The 21,792-nt window shown below is 47.6% G+C and overlaps 1 protein-coding gene across 12 annotated transcripts in view; it reads left to right on the forward strand.

Moving 5' to 3' along the window:
* FNIP2 (folliculin interacting protein 2) overlaps window positions 1–21,792 on the forward strand; it is a 137,709-nt gene that overhangs the window by 32,037 nt on the left and 83,880 nt on the right. The window contains exon 1 of one of the 12 annotated variants that reach the window (XM_051831666.3): window positions 8,513–9,177. The exons of 10 other annotated variants lie outside the window; for them this stretch is intronic. In XM_051831666.3, the coding sequence (XP_051687626.3) occupies window positions 9,002–9,177 (176 nt within the window). In that variant the 5' untranslated portion in view covers window positions 8,513–9,001. Of the gene's footprint in view, window positions 1–8,512; window positions 9,178–21,792 lie in introns of those variants that run through there. One more of the 12 variants, XM_051831669.3, reaches the window with a different exon arrangement.

The raw sequence follows: 21,792 nt of genomic DNA on the forward strand, positions 1-21,792 counted from the left end.
ATGGATAGCGAAGTCTCCCTCCCCGTCAGTATTCCTATCCCTGCCTTTCACTTGCTTTATTTTCTGCTGTTGCGCTTATCCTTTGCTTTGACATACCAGGTATTTTTCTAAATCGCTGGTTCCCTCTTGTATCACTGTCATATAGGCCTAATAAGACAGGAGTTCGGATCAGTGTTGTTTAGTTGTCAGCAGGATCCTGAGCAGGTCTGGCCCATCGTACATTTGAAAGGATGAATGAGTGGAGCCTTCAGTCTGTAGATAGCTTATTTTAACGGTAAGTGCACACAGAAGTTGTTCTGCAGAAGTAGTAAGGTACCTTCCTAAATTACAGAAGAGTGCCCGGTGCTCTTTTGGTAATCCCATTTGGTAGCTCATTTAATGACAACACAGATTAATGAATAACTTGTAATTCCACAATGACTGCTGGGGCGGTAATATTTGAAACAGTAGTTATTGTTTGTTGATGTGTTTACAGTGAATTGAGTGGATCATTTACTCTTCTGTGAGGTGGTTCTATCTCCATGTCATAAATGTGTAAAGGTTATAAATACTTGAAAATGTTAGAGAGGACTTTGCATAGAAACACTGTTCTCCAGGAAGACTCAGGGACCAGGTGGGTCGTTCCTCTGGGTGGAACACAGGGCATGAGACGGTGCAGGACAATGCGAGGACTTGGCACAAAAGGCCTCCATGCCCAGCCACGGCGGCTAAAGCTTCGCTTTTGGTTTGAGTATGTAAGGTGTCACTTTGCAGCACCGACAGCATCCGAGGACTTGGCTCTGACTAGGTAGCTCTGCCTTGCAGGCTGACTTGGAGCCTGATTCTGTCTCGAGGCATCAACAGAAAAGTCTTCAATCTGTTAGAGTTGTACATCTAAATGGAAGGGGGATGGAGAGCTATAGCCGAGAGTGCTCTACGAGGCATTTTTTCAAATATGTTTTTCATGAATTATGTAGTCTTGGTAAAAATAATGATGGTTTTCATGGGGAGAATGGGAACATTAAAAACTTGCATCACTCTAGAGCTGTTTTCCATCAAGAGATAGAGTGAGCAAATGTTTTGATTAGAAATTTCTGGAACAGCTCTTGAAGGTGCCTTCTACATTACTCTGAAAGCATGTGCCCTGCTCACGTGATTTGCGGAGAACTTGAAGCCTGTGAATGATTCTGGAGATGATGGCCCCAACCCAACAGCTCAGCTTCCAGCTTCTTAAGCAGGTTTTAACTACTGATACCTCTGCTAAGGTCCAAGTCCTAGCAACAACCTGGCTTGAGATCGGAGTTAAACTTTAAAGGTTATATAATATTTTGTTGGTAACGTCTTTGTAACTTTTGGAAATCTTAAACAGTCACGGGGCTGTTGTTAACTGGCGAAACACGAAGATGGATTGTAAAAAACATACGTGAGGAAAACAGATCAAGGTCTGATCTTGGACCTTTAAAAAAAAAGTCATGAAATTCTTTGTCTAAATTGTTGGTGATCTGATTGATTCTGGAAAGAGTGAATCATTTTACTGAGCGGCGCCCGTTGTTGTGGGCAGAGTTTTACAACTGCCAACACGGAGCTTGAGCTTCACAACCCTCTGGTTCGCAAGCAGGCCTGACCTGGCCACCGCTTTTCCATGCTAAAGTTCAGATATGAAGTGGTTAGCCACAGCCACAGCTCTGCTGCAGCTCTTTGCTCAGGTCGGGGGGCCCTCAGGAGTCTTGCCTTTTCCCCTTGTCTCTGTATTATCAACAGCTGGTCCTTGGGCAGATGAGTAAAGTAAAATGTGCGCAGTTAAAGATTCCTCTCACTGCTATGAGATTGAATTGCTGCTTGCTAATTGCTAAATAAAAATCACCAAAGAAAGGGAAGTTGTGGAGTTTTGTTTTTAGTTAGATGCTTTCAGAGGGCAATAGCTGTAGCTGTATACTTCTGCTGGCTTATATAAATATTAACAGTGGCAATTATATTGAAAGAAAAATAGTGTGCGTAGAATGAGTGCTTTTTTCTTTTTTCCCTCTTTTTCCTTTTAGCAATCTGAGATTGTTTTGACTAACAATTCCTTTATAATAAAGCCTGCAGAATAAATAAGTCACTACTGGTGAGGATTTTTACAATAGTTTTATTCATTGCTTATGGTTAATACATGCCTATTATTGGAAAATTGGAAACTTGTAGAAAGAGAAGTAACTTTAGTCGGGCCACTTGAAGACTTTCTGATGTTTCTTTCTGGTTGTTGGTGTTTTTTAAAAAGTGTGCTTGTTACCAGAGTACCTATACAGTTTTGAAACCTTTTCTTTTTAGTTAACATTGTAATACATAGACTGCTTGTATGGCACAGATTTTATGAAGACATGGCACTCATTCATTCGTTCAGTTGCTGAGTGTCTGCCTTGTGCCGGATGCCTGATGCTTTGCTTGTCCATGTATGGAGACATGGGATTAAAGAACAGTCTAGATTGTAATTAGGAACTACAGATCATCCTGAGTTTTCATGTAAGTTTTAACTGAATCTGAAATCCCAGTTATTTCCTAGGAAGTCCCGCGTTTTGAGTCAAAAACATAATACTGGTTGATAATACTGTCCACTGATAATCTGGGTCTAAGAAATCACTGTGCCTAGGAGCCTTCTCCTGGCTAGAAAATGCTGGCCTGGAGCGGGTGGGGGAGCAGAGGGCAGACCAGGCCGCCCGTGGGGGAGCTGGTGTGGTTGGCTCCTGCACAGCGATTGTTTGCAGGACAGCAGGGCAGGGTTCATGGCAAGGTGTCTGACAAGAGACTTAGTCACCCACAGAGCACGTGACCGAGACCTTGTCCTCAGACGACTGGATTAGAATCTAAACAGATAGGAGATTTGATTTATCCGTCAATGTTAGCCAACTACCTCCTCCTCACCTTCTTCCCAAGTCTGGCTACAGATGGGCAGGCACAAGTGGACGAATCTTGGGGGAACAATGAGAGGACGGGCAGATATGCCCCGACTCAAGTCCTGCTTTCCCATGGACAAGATCCACACCACGGGCCAAATTCGTAACCTTTCCATGCTTCATCCTTCTCATCTGCCAAAAGAAAGTAGTACTGTCTGTTTACTGTGAATTAAGGAAGCACGAAAGACAGCACCCTCTGACTCTATTTTCTAGCTCATCGGACTGAGTGTGTGTTTTGTCCAATTGCTCAAGCGCTGAACTCATCAAGGGAGTTTAGGTAGTATTAGGGCAGGTTGTGTGAATTTCTGACTGCACACCGCACTGGCAGCGCCTGGACCCACTGCTGCTTAGCTATTAGGAGCCATCCCTGGCCACAGTTTGGAAAGCAGACTTGCTTCTGATCCTGAATCCCTGTCCGAAGCCTGGTCCCCTTGGATACTGTTTCCCAGAAAGGTTCTCACATCCCCTTGCCTCAGGCCACTTGCTCCTGACTAGCGTGAGGGCCTTTTTTGGTTTTACCGTTCTTCGTTCTTCGTACTGAATAGCACTGTTCTGCTGGCTTCGTGTTCACAGAGTGTAGATCAAGAAACAGCGTCCCGTAACCTCTGTGTTTGAGATTCGGGGGACCACAGTGTGAGATTCTCAGGTAGATAGGTTTGTGATCAGTTGTTTGTGGACATGGAGGAAGCACTATGAAAGAGAGGGAACTGCCCCAAGACAGAGGGGGGTCTGTCACGGTGCTTGCTGGGGTCTCACACCTGCTGCTCCCCCTCCCCCAATGCATCAGGATAATGTAAATGAGCAGAGAACAATCCAGTAGTTGAGAATTCTGTGACTGGCTTTCTGGAGAGCTCAATCAGGCCTCATTTTTTTTTCTTTGAAACCCACCTCTCAGTGTTTTCATGACATTTCACGGTCTCTGCGTTTTATCACCTGAGAGCATGAGGTTGAGGGAGGACAGAAGCGCAACCGTGATTCCCTTGAAACTTGCCTGGCTTTCATCCTCCCGACTCTAAATCGAGCCCTGGAGCGGACCTCGTTCTCGGATGTCTCATCTGGAATTTCAGCGAGGTCCGGGGAGCCCAGCACTGGAAGCGTCTGGGGAGGAAGTGGGGTGCTGAAGCCAGCAGTGCGCAGCTTGACGGGAGAGCTGGCCGTGGGCAAAAGCCATAGAGTGGTATCTTGAGCCCCAGGCGTTCGCCTGGGGATCCGCGTGCTGCGAACTGACTGGTAAGCTTGATGCTGTTCTGTAGGACCACCCAGGGTAGGGGACACGGGCTTGGAAACAGTATACAAAGCAGGTTAAAAAATGGAGCCAGTGCTCTCCCTCCCTGTACCACGTGGGTTCAGAACTTCCTTCTCTGGTTCCCCCTTCCAGCGCCGTGCCGCTGGCTGTGTTGTGGCAGGATCACTGGTGGCAGCGGCCGTTCCAGTCAGTGCGCCGACCGGCGGTGGAGTGTGAGTCCCCTCAGCGATCGCTGACTGTTCTCTAAGTGCGTAAACCGTGGACACCCCAGATGATCTATCACACGTGGGTGAACTGTGTAAAGGAGACAGAATTCAATCCTGCGGAGAGCTAGCTAGGTTGATGATACGTTGTACGATTTGGTGTTAAGGGCAGGGTGCCCAGTGTGATACCAGTAAAGAGCACCTGTACAGATAGGTGTGCGATTCGATTTCGGAAGGGGGAGATGGAGAAACGGGGTCGGCTGAGGCGGAGGGCAGACCTCTGGGCGCTCACGGTCTGAACATGCCTTCTCTTGGGTACTGTTGGAGCTGCGCCAGTGTCTCAGAAGAGAATTCTTTGGGGGATGTTTGTGCTGGTGCAGTTACTACTTCTCCGTTACCAGAGCTTCCGCTGAAATTCAGCAAGATCTGGGGTTATTGAGAGGCAGTCCTTTTGAATAAGATGGTTGTGGTTTTGATGTAGCTCTCTGTTAACATTTTACCAGATTTTTACCTTGGAATTAAGGGCTATTAAGCAGAACAACAGAACAAAGGACATTTTCACCTTTTAAATGGCTCCTGGCGGCCGGCGCCGCGGCTCACTAGGCTAATCCTCCGCCTAGCGGCGCCGGCACACCGGGTTCTAGTCCCGGTCGGGGCGCCGGATTCTGTCCCGGTTGCCCCTCTTCCAGGCCAGCCCTCTGCTGTGGCCAGGGAGTGCAGTGGAGGATGGCCCAGGTGCTTGGGCCCTGCACCCCATGGGAGACCAGGAAAAGCACCTGGCTCCTGGCTCCTACCATCGGATCAGCGCGGTGCGCCGGCCGCAGCGCGCCGGCCGCGGCGGCCATTGGAGGGTGAACCAACGGCAAAGGAAGACCTTTCTCTCTGTCTCTCTCTCTCACTGTCCACTCTGCCTATCAAAAAAAAAAAATTAAAAAAAAAAAAAATGGCTCCTGGCTTCAGATCAGGACAGCTCTGGCTGTTGGGGCTACCTAGGGAGTGAACCAGCGGATGGAACACCTCTCTCTCTCTGCCTCTGCCTCTACCTCTCTGTAACTCTGCCTTTCAAGTAAGTGAAATAAATCTTTAACAGAAAGTCTAAAAACCGTCCTGTTAGGGTTGCACATGAGTTGCATTGACTGGAGTGGCCTCAGGATGTTAAAGCCCCCGAGAGGACTTTACCTGTGGTAAATGAGAGGGCGAGACAAATGTGTGGCACTTGAAGCGCGTTGCCTTTTTTTTTTTTTTAAGATTTATTTTTACGTATTTAAAAGCATGCATGTGTGCGAGAGAGAAATAGAGGAAAGAGAGAGATCTTCCATCCACTGATTTACTTCCCACGTAACTAAGGCTGGGACTGGGCCAGGCCAAAGCAAGGAGTCTGCAACTCTATCCTGTCTCCCACGTGGATGGCAGGGGCCCAAGTACTTGGGCCATTATCCGCTGCCTCCTGGGCATATTAGCTGCGAGCTAGATCAGAAATGGAGCTCAAACCAGTACTCGTGTCAGATGCTGGTATCTTAACTGGCCCTGGTAAACTATCTCTTGCAGGCAGTGTCCTAGCATAGTATTAATGCAAATATTCAGTGGTTAGACAAATCAGAATTGGTCAGTCATCTACCAGGTATAAAACCTGTAGGAGGTGCAAAGATGGATGTCAAGAGCCAGTCTTCACACTGAAAGCATTTATAATCAAGTTAGGATCAGAGGACACATACACTTGTGGAATATGCACTAAGCATATATATGTTAGGTGTTAAAAATGTGGCCAGAAAATATTAGAGGAATTCAAGGACCAGAATGATCTTGTAGCCTAGCTGACTGGCAGTGTCTTCACAGTGAAATGGGGACTTTCCTAAGGAGTGATTCTCACACGTGCAGTCCCCAGGCCGGCGGCACCGGCATCCTGGAACACACGAGGCGTCTGAGTTCTGAGGCTCCCTTGGAGCTGCCGAGTCAGGCCCAGCAGTGTCTGTCCGTCAGCACCGTGAAGTCCGAACATCTCGTCAGCAAGGACAGGGCGGCTCGAAGGTGAACTGAGTGGACTGCGGCAGGATTGGTGACTGGCGCGCGGCTGCAGCTGAGTTACAGCAGCGCCTGGAGGAAGGGGCCCTCGGAGGGGGAGGGTGTCCCGTGCCGTCTGGTTTGATTTCTGCTCAGGAGGAGTGCGTCTCAGCGCGTTTGCATGAATCCTGTTCTCCTCCAAACGCCCTTTGAAACCGCGTAGTCACTTTCATCTTTTATCGCTTCCATCACTTAAACCATTTTGGCCACCTGGAAAGGGGATAGGATTGGGATTTTTTTTTTTTTTTAAAGATTGACTTATTTATTTGAACGAGTTACAGAGAGAAGGAGAGAGAGAAATCTTCCATCCGCTGCTGGTTCACTCCCCTGATGGCAGTAACAGCTGGGGCTGGGCCAGGCTGAAGCCAGGAGCGGGGAGCTTCTTCCGGGTTTCTCACATGGGTGCATGGACCTAAGCACTTGGACCGTCTTCTGCTGCTTTCCTAGGCTCATTAGCAGGGTGATAGCCTGAAAGTGGGGCAGCTGGGAATCGAACCAATGCCGATATGGGATGCTGGTACCGCAGGCAGTGGCTTTAAACTGTTATGCCATAGCGCTGGCCCCATAAAGTGCATCTTTTGTACATAAAAAGTGGGATGTGTTCCCCTAACACTTCGGTGGCATGTTTTATATAATTCAGGGCGCTGGAGGCATCGTTAGAGTCCCTGCCCCATGCACTTTGAGGCTGCCCCCATTTCTCCTGGGCGGGTCCCAGAGGTTGATTTGGAACTTGATGGCCAGAGGAGACCTACTTGTTAGCCTGCGCTCACTGAGCTGCCCTGTGCCTGCAGTGATAAGTCTTTGCAGTGCTTATGTGAGTTATCTGAGTCTGCTGGAAACAGAAGGTAGGGGCAGGATTTTGGAACAGCATTTATACTGCTTGGGATGCCCGGGTTCGAGTCCTGGCTTCACATTCCAGCTTCCTGCCAATGGATATCCTGGAAGGCAGAGGTAGTGGCTGAAGCGCTTGGGGCCTGCCACTCATGAAGGAGACCTGGATTGAGTCGGACTTTGGCCTGACCCATCCATGGCTGTTGGAGGCATTTGGGCAGTGAACTAGCAGATGGGAAAACTCCGTCTCTCTCTCTACCTCTCTGGTAAGAGAGAGAGAAAAGGCTGGGGGAGGGGAGAGGGAGGGAAAGTATAAAGATTTTGAAGCTGGTTCAAGGGAGAGAAAAAATAACTCAGCATAAGACTGTGCCCATGGCTGCTAAGCTTTAAGCTCAAAATATGTTCCCCTTTGAGGCAGAGTGTGCATCAGTATCTTTATCAGCAAAATCCTAGGACAAGGAAGAGCAGAGGGCATTGAAGCGATCCTTGTAGTTTCTTGTATCAAGATTTGACCCGGCCTTATCTTACAGGGACTGTTTTTTTTTTTTTTTTTTTTTCTACAGAAAAATGTTTTTTGAACAAGCTCACAGATTCTGTGGTTGTTTGCATTCTTCAGATGAAGTATGTTATTGTCAGAAGTCGAAATTGGCCTGCTTTGGGCTGGCTGTTTAACCTAGAGGCTGAGCCACACACATGCCATATTGGACAGCGTCTCAGGCTTCTGCACCTCTCTCTGTCTCTGGCTCCTCATGCTAGCTGCCTGCTCATGCAGACCTTGGAAGGCAGCAGTGATGATGCTGGTGGGGTTCCTGCCTCGCTTGTGGGAGACCTGGACTGAGTTTCCATGTGGCCATTATGGGCATTTGGGGAGTGAAACGGCGCATGAGAGTGCACTGACAAAATTCAAGAGGCAGAGAGAAAGATTAAAAATTGAACTGCTTTGTTTTGGGTTCTGGCAATTTAGCGCAGAATTCAGAGCCTAGGAATTCAGCGCAGAAGTTTTGAGGATTTATGGCTTCTTAATATCATCACTATTTTTTTTTAAATCAAGGATAATGTCCCCACTAGGCATCCTGTGCACTGCTCCTCGTGTCACCTTCTGTGTAAATCCTATGTTTTGACTGTGTGGCTAACCATCTGTCATTTGCGATGGGTAGAGTTTTGCAAGGTTGCAGGGTAAGACCCGTCAGCTGACGCTTGCTCACATGAGAGGCATTAAAAGGGTGGTGTGGCCAATGTCAGCCCAACCTTGCAGCTGAAGGCAAGTCACTGCGTTTGTCCAGAGCCATTTGAATAGGTCTTGTGACCAATTAATTGACTGCTACACAATCTCTAGCAAGGGAGCACAGATGGAGTGAGTCAGTCCAAGCTGCTCAACCTGCCTGCTGAGTGTTTTGTCTCGCCAACTGGAGTACAAGCTTAGGAACAAAAGTAGGAAGTGGGAATTGGGCAGTGTTTGTGATGGGTTCCTGAGAGCGTGTTTCATAGGAGGTGGATGCATCTGACTTCCTAAATCATTGGCGGGCTTGTTTTACATAACCAATGAGCACGCTGCTTTTTTTTTTTTCCCCCGCTTGTGAAAGAAGAAAGTAGTAGGCTGCTGGGAGCAGCTTGCCTCACATGCGGCGTAGTGAGTGAGATGATCCTTTAGATCTCCTCGTCCTGTGGAATGTCCCTCAAGTGACAAGGATTCAAGTCCAGGTGCATGTCGACTTCAGGACAAAGCAGAACACTTAACCACTGAAGAGATGTGTGGCGGCACAGCAAAGACCACCACCCGGCCAGGGGCCTGGCAGGATTCGGCCCGATGTGTTAGCGATGCTGTTTCTGGTGCTGGGCGGATCTGCAAGACCCTTCTGCACACCAGGACTGGAAGACGTGCCGGGGTAGGAAGGGGCGCTGATCCCAAGGAACTCGCTAGCAGGTTTGGAATTTTAGTTCTGTTTCGGAGTCTGATTGTTGTCCAGGTTACTGCTTAGCAAGCAGGTGGAATCGTGGTGATCTGAAGTCGTTTTCTGAGAGTAGAGAAAGGGGATCAGAAGCCGTCTTTACAGGAGAGGGGAGGCCTGGTGTGTTGAGTGACTGTGGTGAGTCCTGTCCACCTGCTTTCTTCTTGTTCCCTCCGCTGGAGCTGCCTTGTGAGGCATGGTTACGTCCTTGTCCCTGGTTGGAGCGTGGACGCTGAGGTCTGAAGTCCCTCCGCAGTGCGTAGATGAGGCACAGCGTGGCAGTTCTCAGGCGGTGGTCTGCAGGGTGGGTGCGTGGCTGTGCTTCTCTGATGGGAGGCAGGGCAGTGAGGAAGAGTGTTGTCCCGAGAGGCGTGTGTTATGGTCAACTGGTTTTCATAAAGTGGCTCGTTGGAAAAACCACCCTTGCTGCATTCTTTCAGGTTGGTTGTTTCATCCATTTTGGGAAAATTATTTTCAGTAGTACTACCATTTAACTGAAACTCTATTTGTAAAGAATTTTATTGTATATTAATAAAAAAAAAAAATCTTAGAATTGCAATTTATTACAAAATCTTTTGATAGGAAGGAGAGCCAAAAGTTAAGCTCTGAGTCTCATGCTTAGTGTAAAAGCAAGTGTGTAAGTTCACATAAATGTGTATTTTTTCCCCATACAGAAATTTTCTCAAAATTAGTGTTTCATAAACTGTTTTCTCCATGAGTATGTTTCTTGGTTTGGCTGTTAGGAATCAGCTTCTGTCAGTTAAAAATCTCTCTCTTTTTTTTTTTTTTTTTTTTGGACAGGCAGAGTGGACAATGAGAGAGAGACAGAGAGAAAGGTCTTCCTTTTGCCGTTCGTTGGTTCACCCTCCAATGGCCGGCGCGCTGCAGCCGGCACACCGCGCTGATCCGATGGCAGGAGCCAGGTGCTTCTCCTGCTCTCCCATGAGGTGCAGGGCCCAAGCACTTGGGCCATCCTCCACTGCACTCCCTGGCCACAGCAGAGAGCTGGCCTGGAAGAGGGGCAACCGGGACAGAATCCGGTGCCCTGACCGGGACTAGAACCCGGTGTGCCGGTGACGCAAGGCGGAGGATTAGCCTAATTAGGCATGGCGCTGGCCTAAAAATCTTTTTCTTTAGTAGAAACTTAATAAGGTGGAGAGAGATGGTCCACCACGGTATTTTATAGTGTTGGGTCATGTGCTGTCCATACAGAGATCTGCTAGTAGACAAGAGGCAATGAAGGGTGAGGCACCTTAGAAACATGTCCCAGTATTCAGATAAGAATTTCACTTTTCTGGTCTTAAGTTTTTATCTGTTTCTTATCACGAAAGCTGAGTGATAACAGAGTAATGGAATGACACTCAGCTTATCAGGATCCTGATCCGGATCCCAGACCTGCTGCCCAGGGGCCTTGTATCTGACTCCTGGATTTTGTTGAGTCTTTCTCTCTCAACTGTTAAGCTATGTAGTTGGCTCATAATTTTTTTTTTAAGATTTATTTTATTTATTTGGAAGAGTTACAGAGAGAGGTAGAGACAGAGAGAGGTCTTCCATCTGCTGGTTCACTCCCCAGATGGCCTCAACGGCGGAGCTGCACCGATCTGGAGCCAGGAGCCAGGAGCTTCTTCCGGGTCTCCCATGTGGTTGCAGGGGCCCAAGCACTTGAGCCATATTCTGATTTCCCAGGCCACAGCAGAGAGCTGGCTCGGAAGAGGAGCAGCCAGGACTAGGACTGGCGCCCATATGGGATGCTGGTGCTTCAGGCCAGGGCTTTAACCTGCTGCGCCACAGCACTGGCCCCAGCTCAGGTTATTTAAAAAAAAATTTGTCCTTCTCTGAGATTCTAAGGTGTAGTAGTAGGGCCTTGTGTATTGCCTATTTTTATTTTAATTTTTTATAGTTCTCCAGATTCCCAAGTAATTATTTGGGTAAGGGAGTGGGTGTCCATCTGTGCAGAGCCAACCAGTTTTTTAGAACATTTTACTAAAATTTTTGCTATCAGTCACTGCTTCTCACTTTCACTGAGCTTGCTATTTTTTGGTATGGTTTTAATCATTTTTATTTAAGCCATACTTTATGCATGTTATACCTACTAAACCCTTTCCTTATCTTAACTTTGTTTAGAAGTTGCTTCTCTAGTGCTGAGGTTTTTTTTTTTATATGCATTTTGTACAACGGTGACATGTATTTGGCAATTAATTGGAATTCATCTCTAGTCAGCCCAGTAGTCCTGATAGACCTCATCCAGTTTCTCTTCCCCGTCCTACAGTCTTGAAAACGCACTTTAAAATCTGGAGAATTGTGCTTGGTCTCCAGCGTTTCCTTAGGACTCGGGCCAAGCTCTGGGCTAGAAGTGAATTATTGACAGGAGCTTGCACTGTAAGGATCTGGCTCCAAAGTGCTCACAGCGTGTCTGTTTGTCCAAGTCATGTGGCGATCAGTTAGGTAGACTTCCAGCTACTTTTTTGCTCGGGGGTATTTTAAATCAGTAGTTTCAGGTGGCTATCTTAGTTGACCACACTGATAAGCAGGCATTGTTCCTCCTCATGACTTTCCAGTTATCCAAAAAATGAAGAGAGAGATTCCACAGACGCAGCCGTCTGCTCAGCAGTGGCGGCCATGGCGGACGGACAGAGTCGAGTGCAGAAAGGAACATTGAGATCCTCGCTGTGGTACGTGTGGCACGAGACATCACAGGACACACGTCCTCCGGGAACCCCTCCTCTTTTATTTTAAAAGATTTATTTATTTATTTGAAAGTCAGAGTTACACAGAGAGAGGAGGAGAGGCAGAGAGAGCTTCCATCCGCTGGTTCACTCCCCAGTTTGCCGTGATGGCCAGAACTGCGCTGACCCGAAGCCAGGAGCCAGGAGCTTCCTCCAGGTCTTCCCATGCGGGTGCAGGAGCCCAAGGACTTGGGCCATCTTCTTTTTTTTTTTTTTTGACAGGCAGAGTGGACAGTGAGAGAGAGAGACAGAGAGAAAGGTCTTCCTTTGCCGTTGGTTCACCCTCCAATGGCCGCAGCGGCTGGCGCGCTGCGGCCGGTGCACCGCGCTGATCCGATGGCAGGAGCCAGGAGCCAGGTGCTTTTCCTGGTCTCCCATGGGGTGCAGGGCCCAAGCACCTGGGCCATCCTCCACTGCACTCCCTGGCACTTGGGCCATCTTCTACTGCTTTCCCAGGCCATAGCAGAGAGCTGGATTGGAAAAGGAGCAGCCAGGAGTTGAACCAGCACCCATATAGGATGGCGGCACTGAAGGCGGCAGCTGTACCTGCTGTGCCACAGCGCTGGCTCTAATCCCCTCTTCTTAACCTCTATAATGACAGATTTTTGAGGTTCAGTTTACTTCATGAAATTCTAGAGTCAACAGCTAAACTACAGTATCATGGTCTGTCACTCCTTGTTAAAATTCTGCTCAAGTCTCAGTATTTTTGAGATACGATGCTGGGTATATGATGTAGTCTTTGAAAAATTACTTCCAATCTACTTTCTTAAAATGCAGACTACAGCAAAGCTGCTACCAAGTTGCTGGTTGCTGTTAGTGTTGTTTTTCGTCACACTTTCCCAGTCCGTGGGGTCATTTATGTGAGAAATCCGGGCGCGCTGGGCAAGCATGCCTGTGAACGGCCGTGTCGCTGATGGCAAGAGCAAACTTGCGTGCCCTGGTCTCCCCGGTGCACCCGGCCGCACGGAAGAGGAACTGAAACAAAGCACTTGGGAGGCAGTGGGGCTTCACACTTTCACATCGTGAAATTTGAATTCAGGAGAAATTCTCTGTCCTGCTGTAGAGTGTCCGCACTGGAAGAAGCTGAGGGATATCTGCATTCTCTGGTTGAAAGGGAATCCTTTCTCTGTCTGTGGTAGTTGCTTAGCAAAGCGAGCACAGAACCCTCCCCTTGCTTTTCCTTTGTGAACTGCTGCGCAGAGTTAAGCTGACCATGACTTTTCTGCCAGTCTTCCTTCATAGTAGCTACACTCACCAGCTAGGAAACACAAAAATAGCCACAGATTGGGAGACAGATCTGCTAGGGCAACAGAGCGAAGAGTTCTGAAGTTTCTAGTAAAAGATCATTCAAAGGAAGCCTAAGGCAGGTCGAAGGCGTGGGCAGTGTTTTCATTGTGTTCTGCACATAGAAACGGTGTGAACACAGCTCTGCTTTGATACTGCTTAATGCAAGATGTAGCTGTTGGCCGGGTGGAATGAAGTGGGAGAGACAAAGCCCAGCCCCAGTCAGCTGACAGTCTTGTGCTTGTGACCAGCGTCCCAGGGAGGGTGCAGATTGCTGGGTGTGCACCAGGCATTGCTGTCCCAAGTTCCTCTGCCCTGCCTGCATGCCTTCCTCTGCGCTGGTCTTACCAGCGTGTGCCACAGGATGGTTCCTCTGACGCGTTGCAAGGGCTCGGTTCCCCCGGTTGTTGGGTGGTTGGGACACTGAGATGCAGCCTCCCAGACTGAGTGAGTGAATGAGGGAGTGTGGTGGTGATCTAGCGTGGCCCTGGAGTCAGGTCTGCCTTGGGCTTCAGGAACAGTCATCTTGGGGGGCTGACACTGTGGCTCAGCAGGTTAAGCTGCCTCCTGCCGCACTGGCATCCCATACGGGCCACCAGTTTGTGCCCCAGCTGCTCCGCTTCCAGTCCAGCTCCCTGCTAATGCACCTGGGGAAGCAGCAGAGGATGGCCCAAGTCCTTGGGCCCCTGCACTCACGTGGGAGACCCAGAAGAAGCCCCTGGCTTTGGCCTGGCTCAGACCCTGTCGTCGTGGCCCTTTGAAAGTTACCCAGTAGTTGGAAGACCCCTCTCACTCTCTGCTTCTCCCTCTCTCTAACTCTTTCAAATAAAATAAATATTAAAATATAAAGTAAAAGAAGGCAAGAAAATGCATCCCCCTCTGAGGAGTGAATCAGAGCTGTCTCGCTGCAGGGGGTTTTCACGGAAGCTGACCACTGACATGACTTTGGTCTGGCTCTTACTTTGTAAAGTACTGATGACAGCTGGATGCGGCACGTGTCAGTTCATCACCGTGAGGAACTGTGTCCTGAGCAGTGGTGGTTCCTTCGCACATGAGGCCAGGTTACTCCAGCTCTAGTGTCGACACGCCAAGCATCTTCGTGCTTCTGCTCAGCCCCGTGTGAACTGAAAATGCACGCTGACCTGGCCCACAGTTCCTGGTCCTCCTATTATGACTCCTGTGTGAGTCAGGCTCTGGCTTAGCCTTATCCTTTTATTGTTATAGTAACAAAAGCTGGATAACTGCTGAGCAGTGAGGTAGCAAGCCCTGGTGGGAACTGGTGAGATCAGGAACTTGTGACCCGTCTAAGGTTATCCTTCGTCTCCCAGTCACCGCTCACCAAAGGATCCAACCTGTGGGCTGCGGAAACACCGAGGTTCTTTGGAGTTTTTCTTCCCTTCTTTTTTGTTCGAAGGGGATGTTTGGGGATTAGTGATACATGCATTCACCAGCTTTCATCCCCAAGTGCCTAATCCTTCTATCTTATTAAAGATCGATTGATTGATCTAAGATGCAGAGACAGGAGATCAATAGAGCCACCTTCCAAATGCGAAATGCGTGCAACAGTTGGGGCTGAGTCAGGGCGAAGCCAGGAGCCAGGAATTCCATCTGGGTCTCCCACATGGGTGACAGGGACTCAGGTCCTTGGGCCATCGTCCACTGCTTGCCAGGTGCATTAGCAGGAAGCTGGAACAGAAATAGAGAAGCCAGGACTGAAACCAGGCACCTGGATATGGGATGTGGGCATCCCAAGTGGCGGCTTTATCCCACTATGCCATGAGGCCTCCCCCTCTTCTATCAGTAAGACCGAACACACACACACACACACACACACACCCATCACCATCACCACCAACAAAAACCACCTACTTTAAGGTCTTTATAGAATAGACATGAGTGAAAATCCATTTCCCTCACTGTTCCATTTTCATGCCTCACCCTGCTCCAAAGCCTACAGTATCTGATACAACAGTATCAGAAAACCCCGTAAAATTGTTATTTTTTCCACTTACTAATTGTTTTCTTTGTAGCTGGTGTCTGGGGTCCTTTCCAGCTCTAATATTTGATTATCTGAGACCCAAAGATATTAGAGAAATGTGGAGACTTGGCCCTCGGTGATCCAGGGAGCCGAAACTGTCTGGGGGTAATCTCCCCATGCGAGGGAGCAAGCCTTGTAGGTATTTGAGGAAGCATGTTCTCAGCAGAGGGGACAGAATTACAGAGGTCTTAAGGCGTGCCTCCCGTGCCTCCTGAAAAGAGAAAGGTGGCCTGAGGGCACACGACGAGTTGGACTCAGAGTAAATGCTCTTTCCTGGGAGTGTGAGTAGGGCAGGGGTGAGCTGGCAGGCAGGGCCGCAGCTGCTCACAGGGCTGTGAGAGGAGAAGGTTGCCTGCCCCGTCTCCCTCCCACTGGCCCTTCCTGATGGCAGAAACGCCTGGCATTGGCCCCTCACTTTGTGTTTAAGCATTGTTCCCTCCAGGCAGTACCTGATGCCTGGATTTCTTCTCTCTGTCGAGACGATTAAGACCACATAGGAGGAGTGGGTAATAGACTATTTTTCAAATAGAACAGTTCTAGGTTCATGGCAAAATGGAACAGGAAGTAGAGTTCCTATATACCTGGTCTCACCAAGGGCCTCCCCGACTACCAGCGTGCCTAGCAGAGTGCATTTGTCACAGCTGGAACCTTAGCATCATTACCCACAGTGCTTAGTTTACAATAGGGTTCACCCTTGCTGTTGCATGTTGTATGGGTTTTGACAAATGTATAGACACATATTTACCATTCTTACAGGACAGTTTCACTGCCCTAAATTTCCTCTGTGCTTTGCCTGCTCATCCCTCCCTCTCGTCATAACTCCTGACAATCACTCAACTGTACTGTCGCCACAGTTTTGGTGTTGGTTAGACTCATTCACTATGCAACCATTCCAGACTGGGTTTTTAAACTTAGAAATATGCATTTCTTCCAAGTCTATTTATATTTCTTCCTTTTTAAAAATAAGTGTTTGATAGGCAGAGAGACACAGAAACATAGACAAAAGAGACTTTTCATCTGCTGGCTCTCATCCCAAATGCCTGCAACAGCTGGGGTGGGGCCAGGCTGAAGCCAGGAGCCAGAAACTCTGTCTTGGTGTCCCGTGGGAGCAGCAGGAACACAAGTACTTAAGCCACCATGAACCTGCCAGGTGCATTTGCAGGAAGCTGGATTGGAAGCGGAGGCGAGACTTGAGCCCAGGCCCTCCAGTGTGAAACGCAGGCATCCTCAGCTTAGCCTGCCATACCACAACACCCACCCTTGATAGCATGTCTCTGTGTTGCGGTCTGTCGTAATATGCCATTGATTATTCTTCTGTTCACTTCCTGAAGGACATCTGTTGCTTCCATGTTTTGGCAATTATAAACAAAGGTGCCACACATCTGCGTACAGACTTCTGTCTGGATGTACCCATTCAGCTTATTTGGGTAAATATCGAGGAGCACAATTGCTGGATTTTAAGAAAACAATACATTTAGTTTTTAAGAACAGCCGAACTGTTCCATAGTGGCCATACCCCCAGTCCTGAGTCAGTGTTACCTTCACTTCATCTTTGACAGCGTTTGATTTGTCTGGATTTGTTTTCTAGGCTTTGCCCGTTCTGATTGGCCTGCAGTGGTTATTTCACTTCAATTTGCCCTCCTCTAATGACATATGTTGGGGAGCATTTTTTTTATGAGTTTGCCATCTGTTTTGTCTTCATTGAGGTGACTGCTCAGGTCTGTTGCCCATTTTTACACCAGTCTTTGCAACGTGAGTGTAAGCTGAGTTGTAGATATTGTATCATATAGTATATAAACCATATAATCTCACGTTTCACTTAGTGTAATATCGTGATAGTTTTCCTATATTATTAAAATTTTTAAAAAGATTTATTTGAAAGTCATGGTTAAAAAGAGGAGAGGCAGAGAGAGGGAGAGGTAGAAAGAGGGAGAGAGAGAGAAAGAGAGAGAGAGAGGGAGAGGTCGTCCATCCAATGGTTCACTCCCCAGTTGGCCACAATGGCTGGAGCTGTGCTGATCCAGGAGCCAGGAGCTTATTCTGGTCTCCCACATGGGTGCAGGCGCCTGGGGACTTGGGCCACCCTCTGCTGCTTTCTCAGGCCCTAGCAGAGAGCTGGATTGGAAGTAGAGCAGTCGGGTCTCAAACCAGCGCCCATATGGGATGCTGGCGCTTCAGGCCAGGGTGTTCACCCACTGCGCCACAGCGCTGGCCCCTAAAATGTTTTTAAGAACAATTTTTAATGACTTTTTAAATGGATGGCTTCAAAAAATTAGTGTGTATTTTGCTAGTGGATATTTAGTTTCCAGTTTTTGAATCTTAGAGTGTGAGAACAAGCCTATGTTTGTTCAGATTTCTGACAGTCTCCTTGGAAGAGAATTTTCCATGTCGGAAATTGGCAGGAGATTGACTTTTTCCCTCTGAGTGGAATTTGAAAATTGAGAGATAGAAAAATCATCAGGAATTGGAAGCCAGATTATCACCGCTTTATACAGTGGCTGGTGTGTGCGGCTGCAAGGGGGCTGCCTGATAGTGAAGCCCCACGTTAGACAGACTTAGCAGCTCCATCATAAAGGCCCACCCGCACAGAAGCCTGCTGCCTAGAACTTGGTAATGAGGAGCAGAGTAGTGTGTGTGTGTATGTGTGTGTGTGTGTGGACATTCACGAATGAGAATTTGTTCTTCCCTGGGAAAGAGCAGGTGTAGATGAAGGGCGGTCGGAAGTGGCAGACTAGTTGTGGATGCCCCTCTGATTGGATACCAGAAGCAACGGAAGAAATCCCCCAACCCTGGCATCTTTTGAATTAAAGTCACTGCTAAATAAAATCACCACTTAACAGATGTGGCGAGGAGGAGCTTTGTTCTTAACGTTAAAAAAAAAAGTATCCATTTGTCTAAGATAAATTCACTTGATTCAACAATAAAAATATACACACCAAGGTAAATATTTGACTTACATTCTTTCCATTCCCATTGAGGTCATCAGTTTTATTAGTTTCTTATATGTTGCATTGTATTTCTTTTGTGCAGAAGTTAGTAAACACAAATGCGCATTCTTTCCTCACACAAATGGTAATTACTGTAAACAGTGAACTGCTTATTGCTGTTTGGACTTTAGAATCTGGAGATTTGGGAGGTCTTACTCTCTTTTTCGCTCCAACAACTTCTTAGTATTTTGTGTGAATGTCACTAGTGACTTTGATTGGCCCCTACCAGAGCCCTCTGTGGTTGTTTCCGGCGAATAGGCTGCTGCAATCCTGTGCCTGCATCTGCGTGATTCCAGAAGTGGGGTTGCCGGGCCCAAGTTTAGATACCCGTGTGATTTTGACAGCTATGACAAGATGTCCTTCGAGTGTGGTCCTAACACGGTGCATCTCTAGCTGTACTTCTCTAGAGTGGAATATTTGGCTTAAAATTCTTGTCAGTCTATGATTTTAATTACGATTTTGTTTAACATGATTTTAATTAATTGTAATTTTTAGGAGTGAGGTTTAACACATTTTAATATGTTGAAGAACTATCTTGTATATTTACACATAAGCTATCTGTATCCTTTGTCCACTTTCCTATTGTTTTGTAAATTTTTTTCTTTACTGATTTCTATTTGTTTATATAGTAGAGAGATTTGTGATATGAACTGCTAATTATTTTAAAGATTTATTTGAAAGTTAGAGTTACAGAGAGAGAAGGAGAGACACAGAGAGAGATCTTCCAGCCACAACAGCTGGGAGAGGGCCAGGCCAGAACCAGGAGCCATGAATTGCTTCTGGGTCTCCCATGTGGGTTGCAGGGGCCTAAGCACTTGGGCCATCTTCCTGTGCTTTCCCAGGCCATTGGCAGGGAGCTGGACTAGAAGTAGGGCAGTGGAGACTCAACCAGCGCCTACATGGGATGCCGGTCTTGTGGGTGGCAGCTTTACCCACTACACCACAACACTGGCCCCCAGCTGCTGGTTTTTTTAATGAACTTTGCAAAATAGCCTTTGATACTCGTGTACATAAACACACAGTCATCCCTCAGTACCTCTTCCCCAGCTCTCCACTGCTTTGTGGATGCTCAGTGGTATAGTATCTGCATATAACCACACAGTCCACTTGCATCCTTTAAATCATCTCTAGATTACCAGTGATGCCTAATGCAATGTAAATGCTATATAGGTAGTTGTTACACTGAACTTTTAGGAAATAATGACAAGAAAAAAAAGTCCAGGCCGGCGCCGGGGCTCACTAGGCTAATCCTCCACCTTGCGGCGCCGGCAACTGGGTTCTAGTCCTGGTCAGGGCACCGGATTCTGTCCCGGTTGCCCCTCTTCCAGGCCAGCTCTCTGCTGTGGCCCGGGAGTGCAGTGGAGGATGGCCCAAGTGCTTGGGCCCTGCACCCCATGGGAGACCAGGAGAAGCACCTGGCTCCTTGCCATCGGATCAGCGCGGTGTGCTGACCACAGCATCCATTGGAGGGTGAACCAATGGTAAAGGAAGACCTTTCTCTCTTTTCTCTCTCTCTCTCTCTCTCTCTCTCTCTCTCATTGTCCACTCTGCCTGTAAAAAAAAAAAAAAAAAAAAAAAGTCCGTACAGGTTCAGCTCAGGCAAAGTTTAAAGTGCCTTTAAAAAAAAAAAAGATTTATTTGTTTGAAAGGCAGACTTAGGGAGAGATACAGAAAGCTTCCATCTGCTGGTTCAATCCCCCAATGGCTGCTGTGGTCAGGGCTGGGCCAGACCAAAGCCAGGAGCCTGGAACTCCATCTGGGTCTCCCAAGTGGATGGCAAGCACCCAAGCACTTGGACCGTTTTCTGCTGCTTCCCAGGTGCGTTAGTAGGGATTCGGATTGTAAGTGGAACAGCCGGGATTTGGACTAGTGCTCATATGGGATGCTGATGTCACAGGTTGTGGCTTAACACACTGCCCCGCAATGTGGGCTTCATAGATAAAACTTTAAAAAGAAATGTTTGTCTCTGGTTGGTTGAATCTACAGATGGGGAACTCGCATGAGATTGCCATACTGCATGTATATATATATATATATATATATTATTTTATTTTGACAGGCAGAGTTAGACAGTGAGAGAGAGAAAGGTCTTCCTTCCTGTGGTTCACCCCCCAAATGGCCGCCCCGGTGTTCCTAATTCTGTGTTCTGTTCACGATGTCGCCAGCATTTTTGTTTTTCCAGTGGAGCAGTTTTTCACCTCGGAAGGAAGCTTTTCACTTCAGACCAAGGGTGAGCTGGAAGGCAAGAGGTTGTTCCCCTGGCTGGTATGCCCCTGGTGTTACGCAGATAGGCGGACGTGTTAAGAGAGCGCAGAATTTGGAGTCAGCAGGCATTGATCTGAATCCTGACTTTGCCCTTGCTGGTTGTAACCTTGCTGAAGTCTCCTCATCTCTGTGTAAAACAGATTATGTAATGCAGCTCACACAGGACGTTTGTGAAGGTCAGTTCAGGTGAATTCTGTAAAAAGTGTGCGGCAGACTCTGAACTGTTAGGCAATTATTTGTGTACGTGCCGCACAGTTCTGGTCACCAGTTCTCCCCCACCCCCGCCTATATTTAAACACCAGGCCTTCGGGAATTAGGCAGTAAAAAAAAAAAAGCAGTTCTTTAATATTATGGAAACCCATTTGATACAGTACTAGCGGAGCAGTTAACAAACTAAAAACCGCAAATGAGTTTAATAAATGATAAAAGGGATTGCCTTTTTAGGGGAGGCAGGGGATGGAGAAGGGTGGGAAAATGTGGCTTATGAAGGCTGAAAAGCAAGTTCAATACATGTCATTGTCTAAGGCTGAACTATGTGTTTGAAAATTGCATCTGAATGCCTTGAATTCACGAAGGTGGTTTCCCTGTAGGAGTTCACCCACCGCCTCATGCTTGGGCTACCAAGAAGCCTCTTCAAGGAAACAGTAATTAAGAGTATTTGTCTTAAAGCAGTAAGAGATTCTGCTTGAGGTTGCTGTTGCAGTCGCCTTTTTTGCTGTTTGTTTTTAAGTTTTCAGGAGCTGGTTGAGTAGCATGGTTCAGATTTTTTTTTTTTTTTAAGATTTATTTGAAAGACAGCTACAGAGAGAGGTAGAAGCAGAGAGACATGAAGAGAGGTCGCCCATCTGCTGGTTCACTCCCCAAATGGCTGCAATGGCCAGAATTGACCTAAACTGAAGCCAGGAGCCAGGAGCTGCTTCCTGGTCTCCCACGTGGGTGCAGGGTCCCAAGGACTTAAGCCATCTTCTCCTGCTTTCCCAGGCCATAGCAGAGAACTGGATCGGAAATGGAGCAGCCAGAACTCGAACTGACACTGCAGGCGGCAGCTTTAACCTGCTGTGTCACAGCGCCAGCCTCCGGTTCAATATTCTAAAGGCACCAAGTCATAGTAGGAGGGTCTTCAAAAAGTTCATGTTACATGTGTCTTATTTCAAATCTTTTTTTTATACCACAATTAACTTACCTCTTAATGCCATTTTTTCCACGGGTTTTTGAACTACCTTGGTGTTACTGAGCACCTGGCTGTCTTTGAACCACTTTACATTTCATCATCAGAGCAATACTCATGAG

The sequence above is a fragment of the Oryctolagus cuniculus genome, chromosome 8 (genome assembly GCF_051225735.1).
Source record: "Oryctolagus cuniculus isolate XC-2025 breed Fujian yellow rabbit chromosome 8, ASM5122573v1, whole genome shotgun sequence".
Taxonomy (NCBI): Eukaryota; Metazoa; Chordata; class Mammalia; order Lagomorpha; family Leporidae; genus Oryctolagus; species Oryctolagus cuniculus.